Here is a 20,872-nt window from a genome sequence, read left to right as displayed (position 1 = left end):
CCCGGCCCGGGCCGCCGTGTGGGGGCGGCCCCCGGCGAGAAGCGGTCCGTGGCGAGCGGTGCTCCGAGCTGCCGTGTTCGGCGCCCAGAGGGCACCGGCGCGCTGCCCTTGGCCGCCAAAACGTGTGGGCAGGGAAGCCTGAGCTGCCTTGAGGTGGCACCGTGGCACAACAAAATGGAGCGGAGGCTCTGCCAGCCGACATGGCGGCGGGCAGCGGGCCCGGCTGCCCCTTCCCCCCACCCTGGGGGGTCGGGGACGAAATAAACGGCAGGAGTTTCCCACTGAAAATTACCGCCCTGTAAAATCTGAGCTGCCAGTAGTAAGGAGGTTAAAATCTGGTGAGCTTGTGGATGTGAAAAAGAGAAATAAACACATTGAAATACTTCAAGCAAAGGGCCCTAGGACTTATTTTTAGCACAACATTCCTTAACACAGGAATGCTTTAACATAAAACACGTAATTATCCCTCGTATTGCCAGTAGATAATGAATTGAGAGGCTCATGTCCCATGGTGGATCACACGGCACACAGGAATCCTTATCTCTTTATCTAAGGAAATGAGGCTGGAGCCATCCGGGTGTTTCCCCGAGTCTTTTGAACCTCTTGGCCTATTTAATCATATTTGACAGGTTTACAAATCTTAAAGATGATTATGTTTGGGGAAACTGGCAGCTGGGCGAGATAGGAAGGCGAGGTACAGGTAGGACACAGCTGTCTAGGCCTGCACAGCCAAGTCTGGCTCCAACTAGCCCCAGGAGCCACTGTTTCTTGCACAGCGAGTTCATCACTGGCTGTAGGTAGGATTTATGGAGCAGAAATACAACCCCCCAAGAAACAACATTTGGTTAAGTCTCTTGCTTGCAGAAGAGTTTGTTAGTGCTGGCAAATTTAAGATTGAGTTTCTAGGCATAAAGCATTAAATCATACAGAGCTGGGGTTCTTCTGCCAGCAGTCCATGCCTGAGTAATATAGGAGATTAATTCTCTCATGTGTTAACCCTTCTGCTGGAAGTTACCACTCCCATCTTGTAGAAATAGCAAGAGGGAACATGTCCATTCCTCATCCACCAGGGCTTCAGAATATAAACATGCTGAATTTTGTGGTGGTTCTAGTTAATATGCAGTCTGTGAACTGGAGTATCTCCCGAGCAGATACATTCCTGGCTTTGCTGACTGCTCCATGGGCAGCAACATCCTTAGAGGACAATGATCTACATCCAGCATGAACTGCCAAGCTGGGGAGGCAAGACAGATGACCATGGTACTGTATGAATAAGTGCCAAATAATGAGATTAAGGAGTTGAATTTTTCATAGGCAAGTTTAATAACCATCAAGTTATGGTCACATTCTACAAGAATTTACATGGAGAGACTCTTTCTGAGGCTCGATTGTTCTTTACATAACAGGAAAAGGCATCATGAGATCTAATAGCCTGCAAGCTAAAGGTAGACAAGTTCAGACCAGACACTGCAACCATATGGCTACCCGACTGTTGGCACACTTTCCCTGGCGTGTGTTAGATAAGCCCTCACACAAAATATTTAAATCAAAATTGAGTAAGAACATATATTAAAATGGCTGTGCCGAGTTAGTTGAGACCCACATAGCCTAATGCTGTATTTTTAAAAGTGGCCAATGAGGAAAGGAAGCTCAACAGAGCTTGACATGGGCATCCCAGCGACTGCTGGATGCATTTCCATTTCCTCCTAAGTGGCATGACACGTCTTGTCTTCTTTCCGAACACCACTGAGCAGCATCCATGTCTTTCCCGAGCTGATAAATCCATAACTAGTGTGTCCTTGTAGAAAAGCCATTCCAAAACTCAATTCCTTTTTTATGTTGTCCTAACATAAACTGTTTATTTTAGATAGGCATATCAGTCTTGATGCAAAAAATCAGTGAAAAGCTCAGCCCTGTTCTATTTAAAATACTACCTCAGTGAGGCCTATGGTTTCTCTTAGTCCTGAAACTACTGGGCAAAATTTGACTGCAGTGAAGTTGATAACAAAAAAACATTCATTTAGTTCTGTGGATGATTATAAATCTCTAAGCCTAAACGTGAAGCAGCAACCTTAAAACCATTGGGCTAGTTTGCTCCTTCCCTATCAGCATGGCCATGTTTCAGAGAACTCACAAAAGAAAGGCGGAGAAAAAACATCACAAAAGTAGACAAAATGAAGTACCACATCTGATGTGTGTCAAGTATATCAAAAACAACATTGCATATCTATTTCAGGGTAACTCTGGTTCACAGAATCACAGAATGGTTGAGGTTGGAAGGCACCTCCAGAGGTCATCCAGTCCAACCCCCCTGCTCAAGCAGGGACACCTAGAGCAGGTGGCACAGGGTGGCATCCAGGAGGGTAAGGAAGATCTCCAGAGAAGGAGATCTTCCAGAGAAGGAGACTCCAGAGCCTCCCTGGGCAGCCTGTTCCAGGGTTCTGTCACCCTCACAGTAAAAATGTTCTTCCTCACACACAGATGGAACTTCCTGTGTTTCAACTTACACCCATTACCCCTTGTCCTGTCACTGGCCACCAATGAGAAGAGCTTGGCCCCCTCCTCCTTATATTTACTCCTCAGGTTCTTAGACATGTTGATCAGATCTCATCTTCTCCAGGCTTAATGCCCTGCTCACGCCATTTCCTCGTGAGATAGATGCTCCATTCACTTTATGCTTTCATCTTTGTCACTCTATGCTGGACCTTCTTGAGAAGCTCCACGTCCCTCTTATACCGGGGAGTCCAGAACTGCACCCCATACTCCAGGTGCGGCCTCACCAGAGCTGAGTAGGGGGGCAGAATCATCTCCCTCCACCTGCTGGCAACACTCCTCCTGGTGCAGCCAGGAGCCCATTGGCCTTCTTGGCCACAAGGGCACACTGCTGATTCGCGGCTAACTTCTTGTCAACCAGGACTCCCAGGTCCCTCTCCATGGAGCTGCTCTCCAGCAGGTCGACCCCTAATCTGTACTGATGCCTGGCGTTATTCCTCCCAGGTGCAGGACCCTGCACTTGTCCTTATTGAACCTCATGAGGTTCCTCTCTGCCCAACTCACCAGCCTGTCTAGGTCCCTCTAAATGACAGCCCAGCCCTCCAGAGTGTCAGCCACTCCACCCAGCTTGGTATCATCTACAAATTTGCTCCGGGTGCACCCTGTGCCCTCATCCAAGTCATTGAGGAACAAGTTGAACAGCACCTGGCTCAGTACTGATCCCTGAGGGACACCACTGGCCTCCAATTAGACTCAACCCCATTTGTCACCACCCTCTGAGCTCTTGCCATCCAACCAGTTCTCAAACCACCTCACTGTCCACTCATCTATCCCACACTTCCAGAGCTTCCCCACGAGGATGTTATTAGAGACTCCATCAAAAGCCTTGCTGAAGTCAAGGTAGACAACCTCCATAGCTTTCCCATCTTCCATCCAGCCTGTGATCCCATCATAGAAGGCTATCAGCTTCATCAAACTTGACTTCCCCTTGGTGAATCCATGCTGACATGGTTCTCTTAAAAGCATATTTCAGACAATAAATCAATTCGTTGGCCCTATTATGACATTTCTAGAAGAAATCCATCATCAGTGATATACTTGGCGATTAGCAAGATTATGCACACAGCAAAAACACTATATAAATAAAGACATAATTAATAAAGATATATGTATTCTACTAAAGCATGGGGGCTATTTAATAAAAAAAATAAAAAAAAAATAAAAAAAAAAAAAAAAAAAAAAAAAAAAAAAAAAAAAAAAAAAAAAAATAAAAAAAAAAAAAAAAAAAAAAAAAAACCCAGTGTTTCTGAGGAATGTGAAACCATAGATAAGTTATGCTGAGGTTGAAAAGAGAAGTTTTAAAAAAGGAAGGGAAAGTGAGTTTAGGTGTATTTCCAGCAGTGTAGACACCAGAAAATACACAATGAAGGCTGGATTAATCTATCCCATTTGAGGATCTATAAAGGTACTTAGCAAAAAGAAGTTGAAGAGAGAATAAACATAAGCAGAAGTTGAAGAGATTTCTTCAATTCACAGGAATCGTATCTTAATCCCTTTGGTTCTTGTAATTTATTTCTGTACACAAGACGGTTTTATTCACTAAGAATAGTTTAAAACACATATCATCACACCAAAATACTGCTGTCATTATCCAGGGGAAATTAGAAGTGTATGTTACCCATGTCTGTGATACAAGATACCTTGAAAATCTGGCTTTTTATGAATAAGCACTTCTGTCTGTCATTTTCATCTTGGTACGTATTTCAGCAATTTTTCAGCCATTAGAGAAACACCTGCAAAAAAAGTGTAGCCTTTAAAAAAAATGCTTTCAAGTATGTTGCTTGCAATTACTTGCAATGTTTTAGGCTATAACTTGCAATGAGTTTTCTGGGAAGCTAAGGCATTGTAAACTAACATGGTAAGCTTTGTTCTTGTTGTTGTACAGAATTATGTTGTAATTTTGTCTGGTTACCACCAGAGGGCAACGTCCTGATCTTTAAACTTTGTTTTTCTGAAGCTGCAAACATATTTAAGGAAGTGATGTATCCTTGTGCTGCAATCATTGCAGGAAACAGTTAGATTACATTCTCCTACAAAGTTTAGATTTCCGTGTAACTTTGTCACTTGTGTAGAGGGTTGCTGCCTGTATTGGAAATATTATATGTTAAGCCTTCTGGTTTTAAATCTTACAATTTAACTGTTTTTTTTTCTTCTTTTTGGATTTTGGTTTGTCAGTAATTCATAATGAACATCTTTTTTTTGTCTCTCTCATTTGTCTCTCTTCTGTTTATGACAAGCCTTTCTGAAGGACAAGAAAAGAAATGGAAAGGTGAAGGTACAACACCAAACCTGGAAAACATTGTCATTGGAAGGTGTTATGAGTACACTCGAATTGTGAATCCTTCTGTTGGGTAAGTTTTTTGCTTGTTTCTGAATTAGTTTTTATGTTACTTAGAAGCCTAATTCTAAATTAGGTCAATTTTAGGATATTTCACTGCTGGCCATAAGAGGTGTCCTGCTGAAACCAACATGCTTGTCTAGGAACAACAACAGCAACAACAATAAAAGATAAATGTAATAATAATATCAGTAGCATAAATAAGGCAAAACTTCTAATGCTTTGACTTTTATATGTCGTATTTTTGCACTACTATTACAGGGTTCTACAAGGAAAGCAGTGCTCAAAAATTGTGGGGATGGTATTTTTAATGTACCAAATTACTATACACATATACTAAGTTCAGTGCTCCTGGGAAGACCAATTTTACTTTGTCAAGCCTCTTAAGAGGGCCACGTTTGCTAGCTGTCCTGTGCTCCTAAAAGAACCTGTTTAGCTCGTCCCCTTCACAAAGCAGGCATTGCTGAAGTGCTGGCTGCAGGTTTACACTGTCTGTGTTGATTAGTACTGGGCAGCAAGTCCTGCATTTTGGTAAGATTACCTTGTTTTCCACCTTTCTTGCAGTGTTTGTAAAAAAAAAAAGGGGGGGGGGGGAGCAGCAAGAAGAAATTCTTGAATTTCAGCCCCTCATCCTGACACCAAATTTTTTCACGATAGCTTTAAGTAGTATTTACAGAGGGAACCTAGCCTGGTTTCTGTAACACAGGACGGCAGCCTTAAACAATGTCAGAGCCTTTTACATAATAACAGCAAGTGCCCCCACCTTGCCCCAACCTCCCCGTTTCAGTTCCTGCTACAAAGCAGGAAGGATACAAAATCAAAAAAAAAAAAAAAAAAAAAAAAAAGGAACATTTTTTCCTAGTAACTTTTTTAACACAGGTGAACCATTTCGCTTGAAGTCGGCCTATGAAAAAATCATCCTCAGGGAATTATTGAAATTTTAGCTGAACAGTTCAAACTTGGGAATTTTAAACACTTCACAGTTTCATCAGAAAACTTCAGCTATAGGTTGCCACAGACCTAGAGTATAAACTATGAAAACTTAGGTAATTTCAGTTTGTCTGATCTTGCAGTGTAACACAGATCGTTAGAATTATCATTACAGTGAATGGATGTAATTTTATTCATATTTGAAGCAGAACATAACTAATTCAAAATACTCTAAAATAAACAACATAAAGGATGGGTATTACAGAAATGTTAACTTTATCATTTACTGATTTGGACTTCTTAAAATATACACATAATATTATTGAAAGTGCTTTAATAGGTCATGTTTACAAAAGCCCTGTCATCTAATTTCTGCAACTTCATAGCGTAATTTTAAAATTGAAAAGTCTGAAAACATTCATCAAAACCTCAGAATAGTGTGAAGCAGGGATGGACATTAGCACTCCATTCCTGAATCAAGGGCCAAAATGGCATTATAAAAGAATAGCTGCAGAAATCATTGCATGTTATGTGCTCGTTTTTTTTCTTTCCCTTATGTCTATAAGCAAAAACTGTAATCTAAACAAAATGACATTTTATATTGACAGGTGCTAAACAGATACTCTAATTTTGTGTAAACCTTTCTGTTCATTGTCTATTTCTTAATTGCCCCCACGGTGAACATTAGAGACACAGCCACCTGGATAGGTTTTGCTTGTGAATTTATGTGCAAAAATACTATATTTTTTAACAGAAAAGAAGGTAGCATAGCACATCCTCACCTTTTGGCATAGTTAAATAAATACTTATACATACATACATATATATATATATATATAAAAAAATATAAAAATAGCCATAGAAACATTAGAACATCTAGAACATTAGAAACACCCCTTTCATTAAGACCAAACATCAGAAATTGAAGTAAAATATTTTATAGAAAACTATGGTCATATAAAAGTGAGAGATTTGAATGAAATTTTTTTCTATAATTGCATAATAAAAGTATGCTATATTACACAAACATAAAAATTCCTATAATGCCTTTTTCCCCTTATTTCTTTGTTAGTGGGATATAATATAAGTTTTCAAAAGGTATTTTTTTTTAACGGAGTAGTGTGAAATAAATCTGACGTGACTTACTGATACCTATTAGGATGAGAAGAAAGTGTCCTAAACTGCAGTCCTTCCCCACCCTGTAGTTTAAAAAGTATTTTTGCCAGCTAAGATATTTTGAGTTACAGAGCAGAATAATCCTTTTGGTTTGCAAGCTGTTCAAACATGAGATGAAAAGACATGAATGAAAAAAAAAACCTCAGTGAATTAACCAGACAATTACCGCTGGATTCAGCTGTCAAGGAGGATATTAAGAGTTCACTTGATCATAACTTACAAGTATCAACATGAAAAGTCAGTGCTCGCAATACACATTCCATTAGCAGAAAGAGACATAAATATATCCATGGTCAAAAGCTGTAGTTTTATGGTCAAAATTAGAAATTGGGTGCAAATCCTCTTACCGAGTCAGGATATTTGAACATTGGAACCACTGATCAAGGGTCATATTGAATCACTGATCGAGATCAAGGTTTGTGGGTTTTTTCTTTTCTTTTTTTTCTTTTTTTTTTTTTTTTTATTTNGGTTTGTGGGTTTTTTCTTTTCTTTTTTTTCTTTTTTTTTTTTTTTTTATTTGAAGTTGTTAAGTACCTATTAGAAACCAGATCAGAGATTACTGTGAGAAACTCTGTGGTCTCTTTCATGCATGAGTGTGGCTTAACTCATCCCAAGGGTCCTTTACAGAATCTCTGTCACTCAGCACCTCAAAGGAGCTCTTTAAAGTGTCATGAGGAGAAGCACCCACAGAAAACCTGCTGCATATGAATGACATTATAGGAGCGGAGCACTCAAACAGCAAAATTGCTTTACTTACAGGAACTACTACTGCTCAAGCTGCAGGTCTGCAGCTTCAGCTGTTCACATGAGCAATGCTTTATACACATAAAATACCTTATTCTGTTCTGCAGTGTTCCCAGCAGAGACATTGTCACAGCATTGTGGGGAAGGTACAGTGGCAAATTGATGAAAGTAGCAATTAATTTCTTAATTACTCCAGGCAGGCTCAGAGCTTTGACAGATGAGCTCCTGCAGATCCAGAGGTTTAAGATCCTTCCGACCCTAAACGGTCTGGTCTGTCTTTCTACAGGCCATTATTTTCCCCGAGACAGAGCCAGAAGAAGGGAGCTATTTGATCCTCCCTAGCGCACAGCCTTCCTTCTTGTTTCATGCCCTCCCTTCATGAGCAGTTTAAGCTTAAATGTTGAGACCTAATAACTACTGCATTGCAAGAGCCCACATCCCACACTGTTATGGTACTTATTCTAGGGCCCTTCAAGTGCTAGAGCTTGCTTATACTGGAGATACTCCTTTCAGGACCATTATTCTACTAGAACTTTTTTAATAACTCCTCTTGCTCTTGAATCTGACATTTCAATTATAAAATTATTATTTTGCTTTCCAATACCCTTGAGTGTTTAGTCACATTTTAGTTGGAATGGCTTTTTAGATCCCAGAAATTTGTAAGAAAGCTGAGTATTTTTTAGTATTTTCTAAATGCTGGGCAGTCGATCTTGCTACAAATACCATACCTTCTGAGATTTCTGATGGATTGCTATATACTTCTAATTCCACAGTATAAATCCTAATAGTTTTATTTTTAGTTCCTGCTACTGTATTTAGATAAAAACTGCTGTAAGGAGTAAGAAAAAGTGAAGTCCTATATGCTCTTCATGGATTGTGAAGTTTCTGCCAGTCTGGCTTCATTTTCCTGCCTTAATCTTATGGAGATTTTAATTTGGGGCTTGGAGGGCACTGGAAACAAATCACTTTGTTGCTTTGCTTTTGTAAACATGTTTGTTTGTTTCAATGATTACAGGGAGAAGAATTGTTCAGAGTTATGGGAAGCTTTTAAAAACGCTTTTATTAATAAGGATCCTTGTAGTATTCTACCTACAGACTATGAATTATTTATTAACTTGTCACTGCACACAATTCCACCTAATAAGGTACTGATTATTCATGTTATGTTAATGGTCTTGTGACATTCCCTAACTTTCCTAAGACATAGTAGTTCAAAATTGACAAAAAGTCATTCTTTGGCTCACTGATGATTCATTATTTTTGCCCCATCTCTGGTTTACAAAGTAAGCTTAAGCTTGAGGACATTTTTCTGTTTTTTTTTACCTTCAGAGAAAAGAGTAAACTACAAAGGGAAGGAGTGAGTGCTTCATAGTGCTCCTGGCACCTGCTTTGCAGACCTCGCATTCCAGCAGCACAGCAGCTGGCCAGACTCCTGTGTCCCTCTGTGCTACCTTTGGACTCCCTTCCTCCAAGCAGGAGTCCTGCAGCCCGTAGCTCCTCTGTCCTCAGGGGCTCTGGGGGTCCTTTGTTCCTTCCTTCTTCCTCTCTGCAGCCTCAGGAAAAGCCCTGTGGATACACGCTTGTTCTGTGCTGGGATTTGTGTGCCTCCCTTATCTCTGTGCCTCCCTTATCTCTGTGCCTCCCTTTCCACATTACGAAGGCCCACACTTTTTCCTTCCTTAAACTTCCACTGACGTTTTTCCCAAAGTGCTCGGCCTGCAAAAACTGCCTCCCTCTTTTCCTTCCACTCCTCACATGCCAAGTCAACATGTTACACTCTACTATAAGCAGAAGCAGAAATGGGGTATGCTGTTGTTCTGTGCTAGGAAACAGGAGTATTTGATACCAGTCTCTGGCACTTGCAGAGCAATGAATAAAAATGCTTTTTTTTTTTTTTTTTTTTTCCTGTCGCAGTATGCAGCACACATCAGTGTCTGCTTTAGCCTTGTCTGAAAGTTTGTTCTTAAAATATGTGCAATTATTCCTTATATCTAAACACTACAAGCTAAACCGACAAATACTTCTGTCAACAGTTTCATTCATGAAAGGCTTTTGTGAACATAGGGGTAAAAGGTAGATAACAGGATTCTTTTTTGCGTACCATGAATCACCATAGCAGTGTGACAGAATTTTTCAAAATATATGTGGCTTATATATATATGCATATGTCTTTTTTTACTTTTTTTTACTTTTTTTTCCTCCCTTTTTCTAAATCTGAGTGCTCAACAAGGTAAAGTCAGGCCTAATTATATTTCATATAGGTCTATATCCATTTCCATCATAGTGTGAATGCTCCTCCAACCTCTATTGACAGCAATTTACCCCATTGTAAGAACAAACTTTATTCTTACGAAGAGATGCATAACATTTCTGCCTATTTATATGATTTGATTTTTAGAGAAATAGCAAAGCATGTTTTAAAGTGTTTTCAGTACCCCATAATCTCACCGTGTTCACACCCAAGTGATTGTCTCTTTTTTTTTTTTTTCTTTATTTAGTCTCTCTTCTGGGAGAATAATCAGCTGCTAGTCAATAGCTTTTCTGGTAGAACTCGTCGCTACACGGCCCTGGGTGATACTCTAATTGGCTTCTTTGCAGATTTACTGAACTGGTGTGGGCAGGCAGGCAGCCCTGGTAAGACAATGACTGATACATTAAATATCTGTCTGTGAAAACATAACTGATGCTGACTGCTGTGTTATCAAGGAGTTAATTCTGCTCTTACCCCAGAAGAAATCAGAGGTAGCTTCACTGACCAGTTTGTTTTTGTTCTGTGTGAATATTTAATGTTGCAGTCAGGAGGCACAGAGCAAAACCTAAACAGAGCTGCCCAGAAAATCAGCCTCCTTCTTTATCCTCTGTCCCAGATATAGTTAGTTCCATTTCAGCCAAATTATTCAATCCACATAATGTCACTATATAAACTGCAACGGTTGGCAAATTATAGAAAAGATAAAACTGTCACATTTCTGTTATATCAGACCATTATGCATGTTCAATGAGTAGTGCTGGAACATAAATAATTGCTTTCTAAGGTCACATTTTACAGCTCTTATCATTATCTTTAATTGTACCTATCACGTGTCTTCCTGCAGGACTGGACTATGACTCCTGCCCTACCACAGAAGAATGTGAAAACAATGCAGTGGAGTCTTTCTGGCGGATGGCCTCAATCACAGTAAATAGTGCATTAATGCACATCTTCTACATTAATATACTTTAATTCGTTGGATTAATTCCTTTAAAAAAGTATCAAAAGAAATTTAAGGCTATAAGTACATTAAATTATATCCTCTGGTACAGACCCGCTTTTCTAGACAGAATTCCCCTTTTGCAAGGGAAAGCTAACTTTCACTTTATCTAGTTAATACATTTGAATTCTATGTTTGATGACATATATTATGTGTACATTAAGTACACTAAGCTCCACAATTCTCTAAGGAAGACAGATTCTAAGAAGTGATCTGAGTACTTAAAACATTTGATAGCCATGGTAAAAACCCTCTATTCACAGAGCAAGTCCAAGATGATACATTGAATTTTTTTTTTTTTAAAAAAGGCCATTTGACCATTTATTTTTTGTCCTGTCTGCTGCAATAACCATCTAGAGTGTGAATTTGTTACTAGTTTAACAATTATGCTAAAATTCTCTCTCTGACCATTGTTGCATGCAGTGCAATACTAAACCTGTAAACAATCTGTAAGAATTGCAGAATGGTTGAGTGTGGAAGGGACCTCTAGAGATCATCCAGTCCAACCCCACCCTGCTCCAGCAGGGACACCCAGAGCATGGGGCACAGGGTGACATCCAGGTGGGTTTGGAAGATCTCCAGAGAAGGAGACTCCACAAGCCTCCTGGGCAGCCTGTGCCAGGGCTCTGTCACCCTCACAGTGAATAAGTTCTTCCTCACATGGAGATGGAACTGCCGGCGTCTCAACTTACACCCCCTGCCCCTTATTGTTATGTTTTACAGTATGCACAGCACAGTTCCGGAGTGATACATGTCCTATTGAATGGTTCTGCAGAAGGAGGAGCTTATCCAGTCAAAGGGTAAGAAAACTAACCAACTAATGTGTTCAAAGTCTGATGCCTGGAGGAAAAAAAAAAAAAAAAAAAAAAAATCTTTTGTGTAAGTAAAAGTGCCATTTCCATAAAGGTCTGTTCTGGTTTGAGAGAGAAAAAAAAAAACTCATTAAGAAAGATAAGAGCAAGGATTAGCTCCCTTTTTTCCGTATTCTCTCCTTAAATTAAGAACTAATGTATTTTGTCTGATTTACAAGTGTATTGCTATGTATCTGTTCATCTAAATTTGTATTAAATATTTATTTCAAAGTTATTCCTTGTCCTTAAGAGTTACTACAAAATATCTGGCCATTATGAACACCCACCTTCGATGAGAATATTCCCATCTTTCCTTTCTTCAGCCATTGTCTTATCCAAGCAAATAAAAAATAACAACAACAAAAAAAAAAACAAAAAATAAATAAATAGATCCTGCTCCAGTTTGCTCACCAATGACTGAAAATAATCACTGAAGAGGTCATTTTATCACCAGATGGGAGGCAAAAGAAAAGTTCTTAAGAGCTTCCTCTTTTCCAAAACAGATGCTACCACCCACTTACCTCCTTTCCCTGAAGGGTCTGTGTCTGTACACAGGTACAGGTTACGTCTGTGAATCAAAAGGTTTTTTTCTACTCTGTTAAATGTGATTGTGATCAGAAGATATATAGTAAAAATAAACAAGCCCTTATCTTACAGCAGGATCAAAGCTCTCATTACTGAAAAGATTTTGTTAAAACTTTTTTTTTTTAATCAGTTTCTTTGCAGATTATGAAATACCCAATCTCCAGAAAGACAAAATCTCAAAAATTGTCATCTGGGTTGTAGATGATATTGATGGACCTGATAGGTAAGTTTCATCTTAAAAAAAAAAAGGTAATTTTCAAACTTGTCTTTTTTGATCATTATTACATAGTAATAAATATGAAAATATTTACATTATTTCATAACACAGCACAATTTTACCATTCCCAAAGAATATATAAATACCAGAACTAGACAAAATAAAAATTGCCATAAAAATAAAAATACATTCTGTATTAGGCTGGGAATACGCTTTGAGATATATGTGTGTGGAATTCAGACCTTAAATGAGGATGGAGCATGTACAATTTCACTACGAAGCCACCAAGGGACAATGTGAATTTTGGAATAAATCCTGACACGACACATATTTGTTTTGCCTTGCCCACTACATTCTTTTCATTTTTTGCCTGTCTTAATAGTTCTGGAAATTTTGGGCATGAAGTGCCACAAGAGGGCTCTTCTCTCCATACTTAAAATTAATCTAACAACAAAGAGTAGGTTTTAACAGGTCTAATCATGCTGTTAATTTAGTTGTTAAAAATAGGCTGAAAAGCCATAATATTTACATACAGCAAAGGGAGAAAAAAATAAAAGAATAAAAAGATTAATCCAAAGAGAAGAGAAGAGAAAGCAGAAAAAGCTCCCACAAGAAAAATAATTCCAATTAATTATAATCAACTTACTCCATAAAGACAGTGAACATCAACCTTAGCACTATCTAAATAGCTGCCCAAGAATGTTAAAAATAAAAGTTTTATGTATTATGCTACTAAATTGTTTAGTTCGTTTCATTTCTGCCAGGAAATCTTAAAAATGGAAATCTTGGTTAGAAGAATCTGCTATTGCTGTATAGGCAGGAGCCAATATTCTAATCTCTGCAAGCTGAATATAAAATCTTACACAACCATAAGCAAATGAAGTATTATAAAAGGCAACATGCATTTTTTGTGTGTGTTAATGAATATGCAAGTGGCAAAATAATGGCAGTCTAATTTATTACTCCCTTTAAGTTCATGGAAAGGAAACAGATAACAGAAGGCTTACAGTAACACTAAAACCATTTCTTGTAGAGATTCCTGTGGAACTCATACTGTAAAGATATTAGAGAACAGACTGAAAACACTTGGATATGAAGTCACGTGCACTGACAATTACAAGTAAGTCAAAAACCTTCATAAATACGGTGTTTTTGCAGGAGTAACTCAGCTGTTTTAAATTATTTCTTACCTTTCAATATTTGAGTGCTGTTAATGTTGTGCCTTCAGGACACATTATATTGATATCGTGGAGGAGTGGTATCACGTTTTTCAGGCTTACACATCAGCTATGAGTTGAGTGAAATGCTCATTGTATAATTAAGTGCTACTTACCCAATATCAGACACATGAGATGGCATCCTTCATTCCTCTTCACTGTAAAATTCTTATTTGGATCACAAATCTAAACAACAGTTGAAAATGTTGAATGTCTGCACAATTATTTAAAATTGCTGCAATTATTCACAGTAGATTCTAAGATAACATTAAAAGAAGTCTTTAGACTTTTGATAATAGTTGAGTCTGTTTCATTTCTTTTTGTTTGTTTTCCTCAGTTTTCTAAATGAAAGATGTTAAATAAAATAATCTCTTCACAGGCCTGTAATGTTCTTACTCTGCTTGGATCATCCCGATCATTCTAATTGTGCTTTTTCATCGTAAGTAAAAAAAAGTTCAAACCACTCTCAGTGTCATTAGAACCAAGTAAACAACAGATAAGTTAACAATTCAACAGGTTCCACCTGTGTCATCCATTGTATGGCATCCACAAGCAATATACAGTATTTCTGAGTTTATTTTTTACTGTGTTGTGTAAATAATTTCTCTTTACAAGTTGTGCACAATTGCCCGTGAGTACCTGCTGTTCAAAATGAGATGCTGAGCAGTCCTCATTGATCACACGATCGCACAGTATATTAGTGATGATATAAATGAAGTTTGTGGCTATCACTACAAGCTGCTGCAAAATCTAAAAATCTATCACAAATTCAAAAATGTTTTCATTAATACTCTTCTGTGAATAATGAAATGATAGGTCAAATGACAATAGATCTATAGAACATGTCTCTAGATACTGCAATTTCCTGTTCCAAACACTGAGGAAGTTTTTTCTTATTCTCAATTTTGTTTGCAAACTCAATTTCGATATTTTAATGTATTTAATATGTAATTTATTTACGTATATTTAATATATTTGCCAGTAGGACATATGCAGGGAATGTAGATCTCATATCCAAGATTAATTAACTTTTCTTAATTAGAAATCATCACTCCAGAACTAGATTTTAACATTCTCCCTTCCTATGACTGTTTTTCTTTATTACATAGAAAGGCTAATTTTTTTTGTGACATATTTCAGTGAACTTAGAGAAAAGTTGACTGTGTTCACTTGCACTTGTTTCCTATTCTATATGTTATATGGCTTCACATAAGATCTTTGAATATCTAAATATGAAAACTTCCTCACAGTTTGGAAAGACGAAGCATACCTGAATATATAGAAGTTGTTCCCGAGATGAGTTTTTATTTGTAATCCATGCACTCGGCCACATCCTATTTCTGCGTGTCCTTTCTGCCCTCATCCAAGTGCCTCGAGCCCCCTGTGATGATTCTGCCTGCATCTGCTGCTGTCAAAAGCCTGATGTGCTGGCCCTGCCTCGGGCTGCCCGGTGCTGCTGCTGCTGCTTGCAGGTTTGGGTGCCTTCTGCCTGCCTCCAAGCAGAGGTTTCCTAGCAGTAGAGCTCCTCTGAGCACAGAAAAGAAGGTGAATTTCTCCATAGCAGAGAGCGTTTAAGACACCATTACAGAGAGAGTGTCCATGCTCTATTCCCTCTGCTCACTGGTATCTTTTTCTCATCTTTTCATGTGACAACATTTTTTTTTTTTTATCCCAGCACCAATTTATAATCATGTGATGAAAATATTTGCGTTTTAGAGATTACTGATAGTTCCTTTAAGGTCATAGACCCTAGACTCAACTTGCTGCAGGCCTATTAAGGCATTTGTTTGTTACTCGTTACCACTCACATGGTGGGTTAAAATAGGGTTTCCTTGTCCTGCCAGTGAGTGGTAAAGTGTCTGTTCATATACGTCAAAGGAAAACCCAGTTGCGCCATGTGAAGCCACAGCTGTGGCCATGATGACAATATTAGGAAACTAGAGGAAAGAATATTTTACAAGACTTGAAAAACAACAATATTGCGAATTGTTAATGAAAGGTTTCTCTTCCAAGTTTTAACCCATTTCCCTAAGAGTCTTGTGATATGTGTACATTCCCAGCAGAGGAAATCTGCATGAGAAGCCTTTTGGAAAACATCAGTGTCTTGTGCCTTTCACTTAAGGGATGAATGTAGCTGTTCTCCAGTACTACCACACAGTCCTTGCAGTCCTCGCCACTTCATCCCTTCCCACCACGCCAGTACTTACATGGTCACAATCAGTAAAGTATTCCACAGACCAGTCTCATATTCTGTAATTATTGGGTAATTTCTAAGTAATCTTGCTGTTACCATCTTCCTCGGGAGAATTTTCATTGCTTCTTCCCTCCATGAACTTCCTATTCCCTTTTGTGTGCATGGCAGTCTAATTGGCTTAATACTCTTCATTATCTGTGCTGTCCTCAATTGAGACAGAGAGCTTCTCAATCTGCATGCTAAATATCATTGCTTTTCTTTGAAATGTAAGTCACTAAAATACTTAATTCAAATGAATACTTACACACTTTTCACACTTACACCTCTGCAACGAATAGCATCTCCATTGAATTTAGCCTCCCTTGAAAAAAGAAAAAAGAGCCTTAAGCAGATGTATATAAATTATTTGATGATTATTTTCTAGATCTGTTTTCTCTGTGGATGGATCCCAGCTCTCTGATGGTCCATTAACTGACACTGGGACAATTTGGTCAGTCGCGATATCACTGTTAACAACATATATCAGTTCAGAAAAGGCACCTTATGCCTTAGGTGTATTCATTAGTGTCCATAAGCTACACTTTGCATAATTTCATATTAAATACTGAGACTTGGCATCCAGGCTTCATTGCATCGCCTGTCACAGTGGCTGCTCACTGTTGTGAGACTCATGGCTGGCCTGTCAGCCCACGGAGCTGTTCAGGTGACACTTGTGTCCTTACAAGGCCTGTTACATAGGCCTGCCAGAGGATGGGCATGAGGAGGGGTGGCCTGGAGGGTGCTGTAATATTCTTTGGGCTTTAGGGGTGGATATAGTGTCCCTTTACTCTTCCCCAGACATGTTTCTTCTGAGTCAAAATTTAGACTTGACACCTGACATTTAAAGAAAGCCTGCAAGTAGAAATACGCCCACTAGATGGCATGCAAACATAAGCCAAGAGGAACAGAGGTGCAACCTCTTAGTGGTATTTTTCACGGAAATGACTGCAATGTCAGGGACACCTAGCAGTGCATCTGGATCCTACGGTGTCAAGCACTGTAAAAATACAGACCTTTAGGGCCGCTAATGCCCTATACCGAAAAAGCTCTATACAGCCTCCTTATTGCAAGGCAGGAGGTGCCACATGGACATGGAAAGACGAGGAGTCGTGGGTAGTATGGACAGGCCAGGGGAGTCTTGCTCGGCGGATAGCAAGGGTTGTACCCACAGTTTTGCACACAGCTATCCTGTTTATAAAATCATGGCACAATTGGGAATCAACTGAAGTTTTGTTAAGAAACACCTAACTTAGCACTTGAACTGCAAAATTCAGCCTTGGCTACAAACGTCTGATATTTAAAAGAATCTCAACTCAGCTCTGTGCTGTGAACATCCTGTTTGTTTTCTTTTCTTTAGATCTGCACCAGCAGCACAAAGAGGACCTATATCTTCAGACAGAGAAGGCAGCTGGAACAAGCTCATCTTTGTTACTTTTGTAGGCTTTTTGTCCAGATCTGCTCTAGTGTATTAAGTTAATCAACTGAATGCAAATGTTCTATTTGCTTCAACTGGGTATAAATTAGTTTATAACAGCAGTTTCACACTAGCTCTGGAATGGCAAATCTACATATTTTTATCTATATATCAACTATTAAGAGTTTAAAGAAATACTCTATTGCTTCTATAAAGCCTCACTCTCCATTTCTATTTTCCTAAATACAAGGGATCCTTTGGAATTTTTCTAATGCTGAGTTCTCTAGAATTCCATTGAGCATAATACAGTCTCTGTGTTCATATGTTGCATCAAGAAAAGCCATGTTACATACATCTCCCAAACACATCCCTTGTGCTTAACAACCCAAGCATTTTGGCCTGGAAAACTAAGTGTCTGATTATCCAGTGTTTAGGGGAAAAAAGAGAGGAATATGAATTCAGACGAGCGAGAACTTAGATGCTCGGTACAAAAAGCAATACAGCAGCTGAAACAGTGTCAAACAAACAAACAAGCAAAACTGTTTTCAGAATTAATACAGTCTTTTAGCTAAACTTACCTGAACTACAAGTACACTGAGATCCTTTCTTGCATACAGCATTTTGCCATGTACAGCCGATTGCTCTGCCATTCACACAGCTATTCCTCAACTGTCTCTTTCCTGGGCACCAGGTCTTGGAAGTTCCTCAGTTTTTCTACTATGACGAGATGAGTAGCTTTGTGGCATATCCAATTCCAGCAAGAACCTGCCAAGTCAGCCAGCTGTCTGCTTTCATATAACTCCTATGACATATTTCAGAATGTATTCAGAAGAGAGCAACTACCACCTTAAAGGTCTCTTTGAGCTCCTGCTGGCAGTTATCTGTGTCATCTAGATACCTTTAACATTTTGATAGGAAATTCAAGTTAGCTTCTATAGTATTTATTTTTGTATTATCCGATTGTCAGGAAACTGCTGTAGGATATTCCTGTTTATCTCTGCTTTTGGTTTAAGACCTCATAGTAGATGTATATTCTTTCCGTCTCTGGTAAAACTCTATCATGTTGCATGCTTGAAAGAATGAATATCAGATAAAAGTTACTGATGTTTATTTTTCTGTGTATCCTTTCCTATAAAAATCTTTAAATCAGTTCCAATATAAACCTCTTTAAATATGTACCTACTTGTGTTTGCCTGTGTTGCAGTTGGATTGGGGCATGAGTTCAAAGGATTTTCCATTCTATACATCTCAGAGGGCTGCAAAAGTGCTGATATCAGAAGTCAAACACCTTTGAAAACCTGGTCTGTAGTATGCATCAGAACTGTCCCTTACCCATTTGGTAACGTTAGTGCTTGAGGAGCCCTTCAGCAGCATCCTCCTTTTTATTGCTCACCTCTGTCCTTAACAGCACCTGCCAGAATAAGAGGAGAGGTAACTGCAACACAGCCACGTTTCCAGTGATCAGAACCAAGCAACTTTGATCTCTTTGTCCACTGCTAGTCACATCGTGATACATGTGACATCGCAGGTTATGGAGACTCACAGACAGGTGTCCAGGTCATGTTTCAGACTGGTGCTGTTCTGCACACTGACCTGTGCATGGGGGTGTGCAGGGGCTTCTCAGAAGAGCTAAATCCCATTAGGAAGGTGAATGTCTCTTAGGCAACATCCACCCCTGAGCCAAGCATCCTGGCTGGCCAGGCCCTTCCAGCGTGCAGGAGCTTTTCATCCTCCAAGTACCGTCCCCTTCAGCAGGGCAGTCAGGACTGGCAGTTACGCATGACACCGAACAAACTATAAGAAGTGATAATTAATTCTGGTTTGAAAACCCTGTTACATACCTATAAAAGGAGGGCAGTTCAAATAATTGAGGATATTTACTGTCCAAACTCATATTCCACTCAACTTACTCAGAAAACTCTTGCAGTTTTTACTTTTTAATATTCTTGCCTTTCCTGCCTTCCTTCCTTCAGCAAAGTGGCAAAGACAATAGAGTTTTTGTTGCTGTTTTCCAGTATCCTTTGAGGAAAGTTTCAAACTTTCTGGAAAAGCTTGGGAAGACCTGTAGAAAACGGGAAATTGTTTTTAGCTACCCAACTAGTATAGCTAGGGAAAAAAAAAAAAAAACAGGCAAAGTTTTAGATACCTAGTCTCCTCTTTGGATTTTAAAGGCAGCACATTTCAAGCTAAGAATGGACCAGTTCTGAGTTTAATGTAATTGTTTTCATCAGTGAGAAAGGTTAGTGTGATGGGCATCTATGAAGGAGAAGGGCAGAAAAAAAAATGTGTTAGCAGAGGGAGGCAGAGTGAACAAGGTTATTTGTTATTCCCCGCGGGAGGGAGAGGCAGGTAAACAGTTGGGAACAAGGGAATTTCTGCTCTCTTTCTTTCTTCTTTCACCTAAAAAGTGTATGAATAGCAGTGCTTAAACATACAGGTATGCAGTGTGAATCAGCTAGGTATACTCATATTTACCCTGGTAAATTGTTAGCAGTGTCTCATGTAACAGCTGTGTCTAACCAGACGGATTAGACAAAATTTGGAACAGCATAATGCATAAAAGACATCTGTCCTGGCCAGTAAATTCATGCAAGCCTGGCAATATTCAACAGAGGTTCAAAGTTTTATTCAACATTTTCCTGTTGTTCATACTTGGACTTGTAGCACAAAACCAGCTATCTTGAGAACTGAATCCCAGGGGGCAAAAAAAAAGACAAATATTAAAACATTATGAGTATAATTTCACCTTGCATATAGCTATATAGCTTGGTGCCAGACATTAGATCTGTTCATACTCAACTACTTATTGTGAATAAAAGCATCGTGTATACAGACTTTACTAGTGCTTTCCATTTATGCAGACAGACCTCTGGAAGCTGCTGTTACTGAGCTAATATTTCCCACCTTTGCCCATCTCATGGACCACTTAATAACTCAATTATATCCTGTTTTTCATTCCTACATAGAAATAAATATAATATCTCCATCTACTAACCTGCTTTTTTCTGCGACATGACTCCAAGCAATTCAGAGTAATTCGTTTCGTTCAGCGTGTGCTCACACCCTCTCTGTTTATTTTAAATGGAAGCTCTTGATTGCCCTGGAGTGAGAATCTGTGAGAATAAAGCAAGGACAACTTGTTCACCTCTCTGCCCTTATTATCCTGCTGGTGTTTATTTTTGTCCTATTGGCCTTGGTGTGATCTCAGCTGACATGACTGTGTCCTGTCAGCAATCTCCCATGGAATGAAACTTCCACTGAAACCACAAGGAGCTGCACAGCACTCACTGCTCAAAACTGTCCCTTTTGGTAGTTTTCTTTTTAACTGCATTTGCTGGAAACAATTCTCATGTATTCTACCCC

At 39.0% G+C, this 20,872-nt stretch overlaps 2 protein-coding genes and 1 long non-coding RNA gene across 6 annotated transcripts in view; 1 reads left to right on the top strand and 2 right to left on the bottom strand.

Annotated features, from left to right (window-relative positions):
- The window catches only part of FBXL5 (F-box and leucine rich repeat protein 5), a 34,505-nt gene extending 29,949 nt beyond the window's left edge, over nt 1–4,556 (bottom strand). Inside the window, exons 1-2 of the mRNA XM_026052405.1 lie at nt 4,466–4,556; nt 4,194–4,243 (exon numbers count right to left, since the gene is read on the bottom strand). Of these exons, the coding sequence (XP_025908190.1) occupies nt 4,194–4,243; nt 4,466–4,556 (141 nt within the window). The remainder of the gene's footprint in view (nt 1–4,193; nt 4,244–4,465) is intronic.
- Nucleotides 4,557–4,569: 13 nt separating this feature from the next.
- On the top strand, nt 4,570–18,615 carry LOC112958511 (ADP-ribosyl cyclase/cyclic ADP-ribose hydrolase 2-like). 4 transcript variants are annotated; one of them, XM_026052357.1, is made up of 10 exons: nt 4,572–4,904; nt 8,757–8,886; nt 10,240–10,375; nt 10,837–10,919; nt 11,716–11,792; nt 12,559–12,651; nt 13,679–13,765; nt 14,242–14,301; nt 16,481–16,546; nt 17,453–17,484. In XM_026052357.1, coding segments are annotated over exons 1-10 (900 nt in total). In that variant the 5' UTR covers nt 4,572–4,737; the 3' UTR covers nt 17,454–17,484. The 4 variants fall into 4 exon arrangements, with proteins under 4 accessions (XP_025908140.1, XP_025908141.1, XP_025908143.1 ...); XM_026052355.1 differs by lacking the exon at nt 17,453–17,484 and having other exon boundaries at nt 4,570–4,904; nt 16,481–17,432; XM_026052356.1 differs by lacking the exon at nt 16,481–16,546 and having other exon boundaries at nt 4,571–4,904; nt 17,453–18,615.
- A 918-nt stretch (nt 18,616–19,533) lies between these two features.
- On the bottom strand, nt 19,534–20,607 carry LOC112958512. The gene is made up of 2 exons (XR_003251435.1): nt 20,505–20,607; nt 19,534–19,571 (listed from the first exon to the last, which is right to left on the bottom strand). It is a non-coding gene; the product is annotated as an uncharacterized LOC112958512 (long non-coding RNA).
- Between the last annotated feature and the right edge of the window lie 265 nt (nt 20,608–20,872).

This window comes from Nothoprocta perdicaria, unplaced genomic scaffold, assembly GCF_003342845.1.
Source record: "Nothoprocta perdicaria isolate Ctin4 unplaced genomic scaffold, notPer1 scaffold_88, whole genome shotgun sequence".
Taxonomy (NCBI): Eukaryota; Metazoa; Chordata; class Aves; order Tinamiformes; family Tinamidae; genus Nothoprocta; species Nothoprocta perdicaria.
Note: the sequence above shows the minus strand (reverse complement) of the source record. Positions and strands in the feature narration are given on the sequence as shown.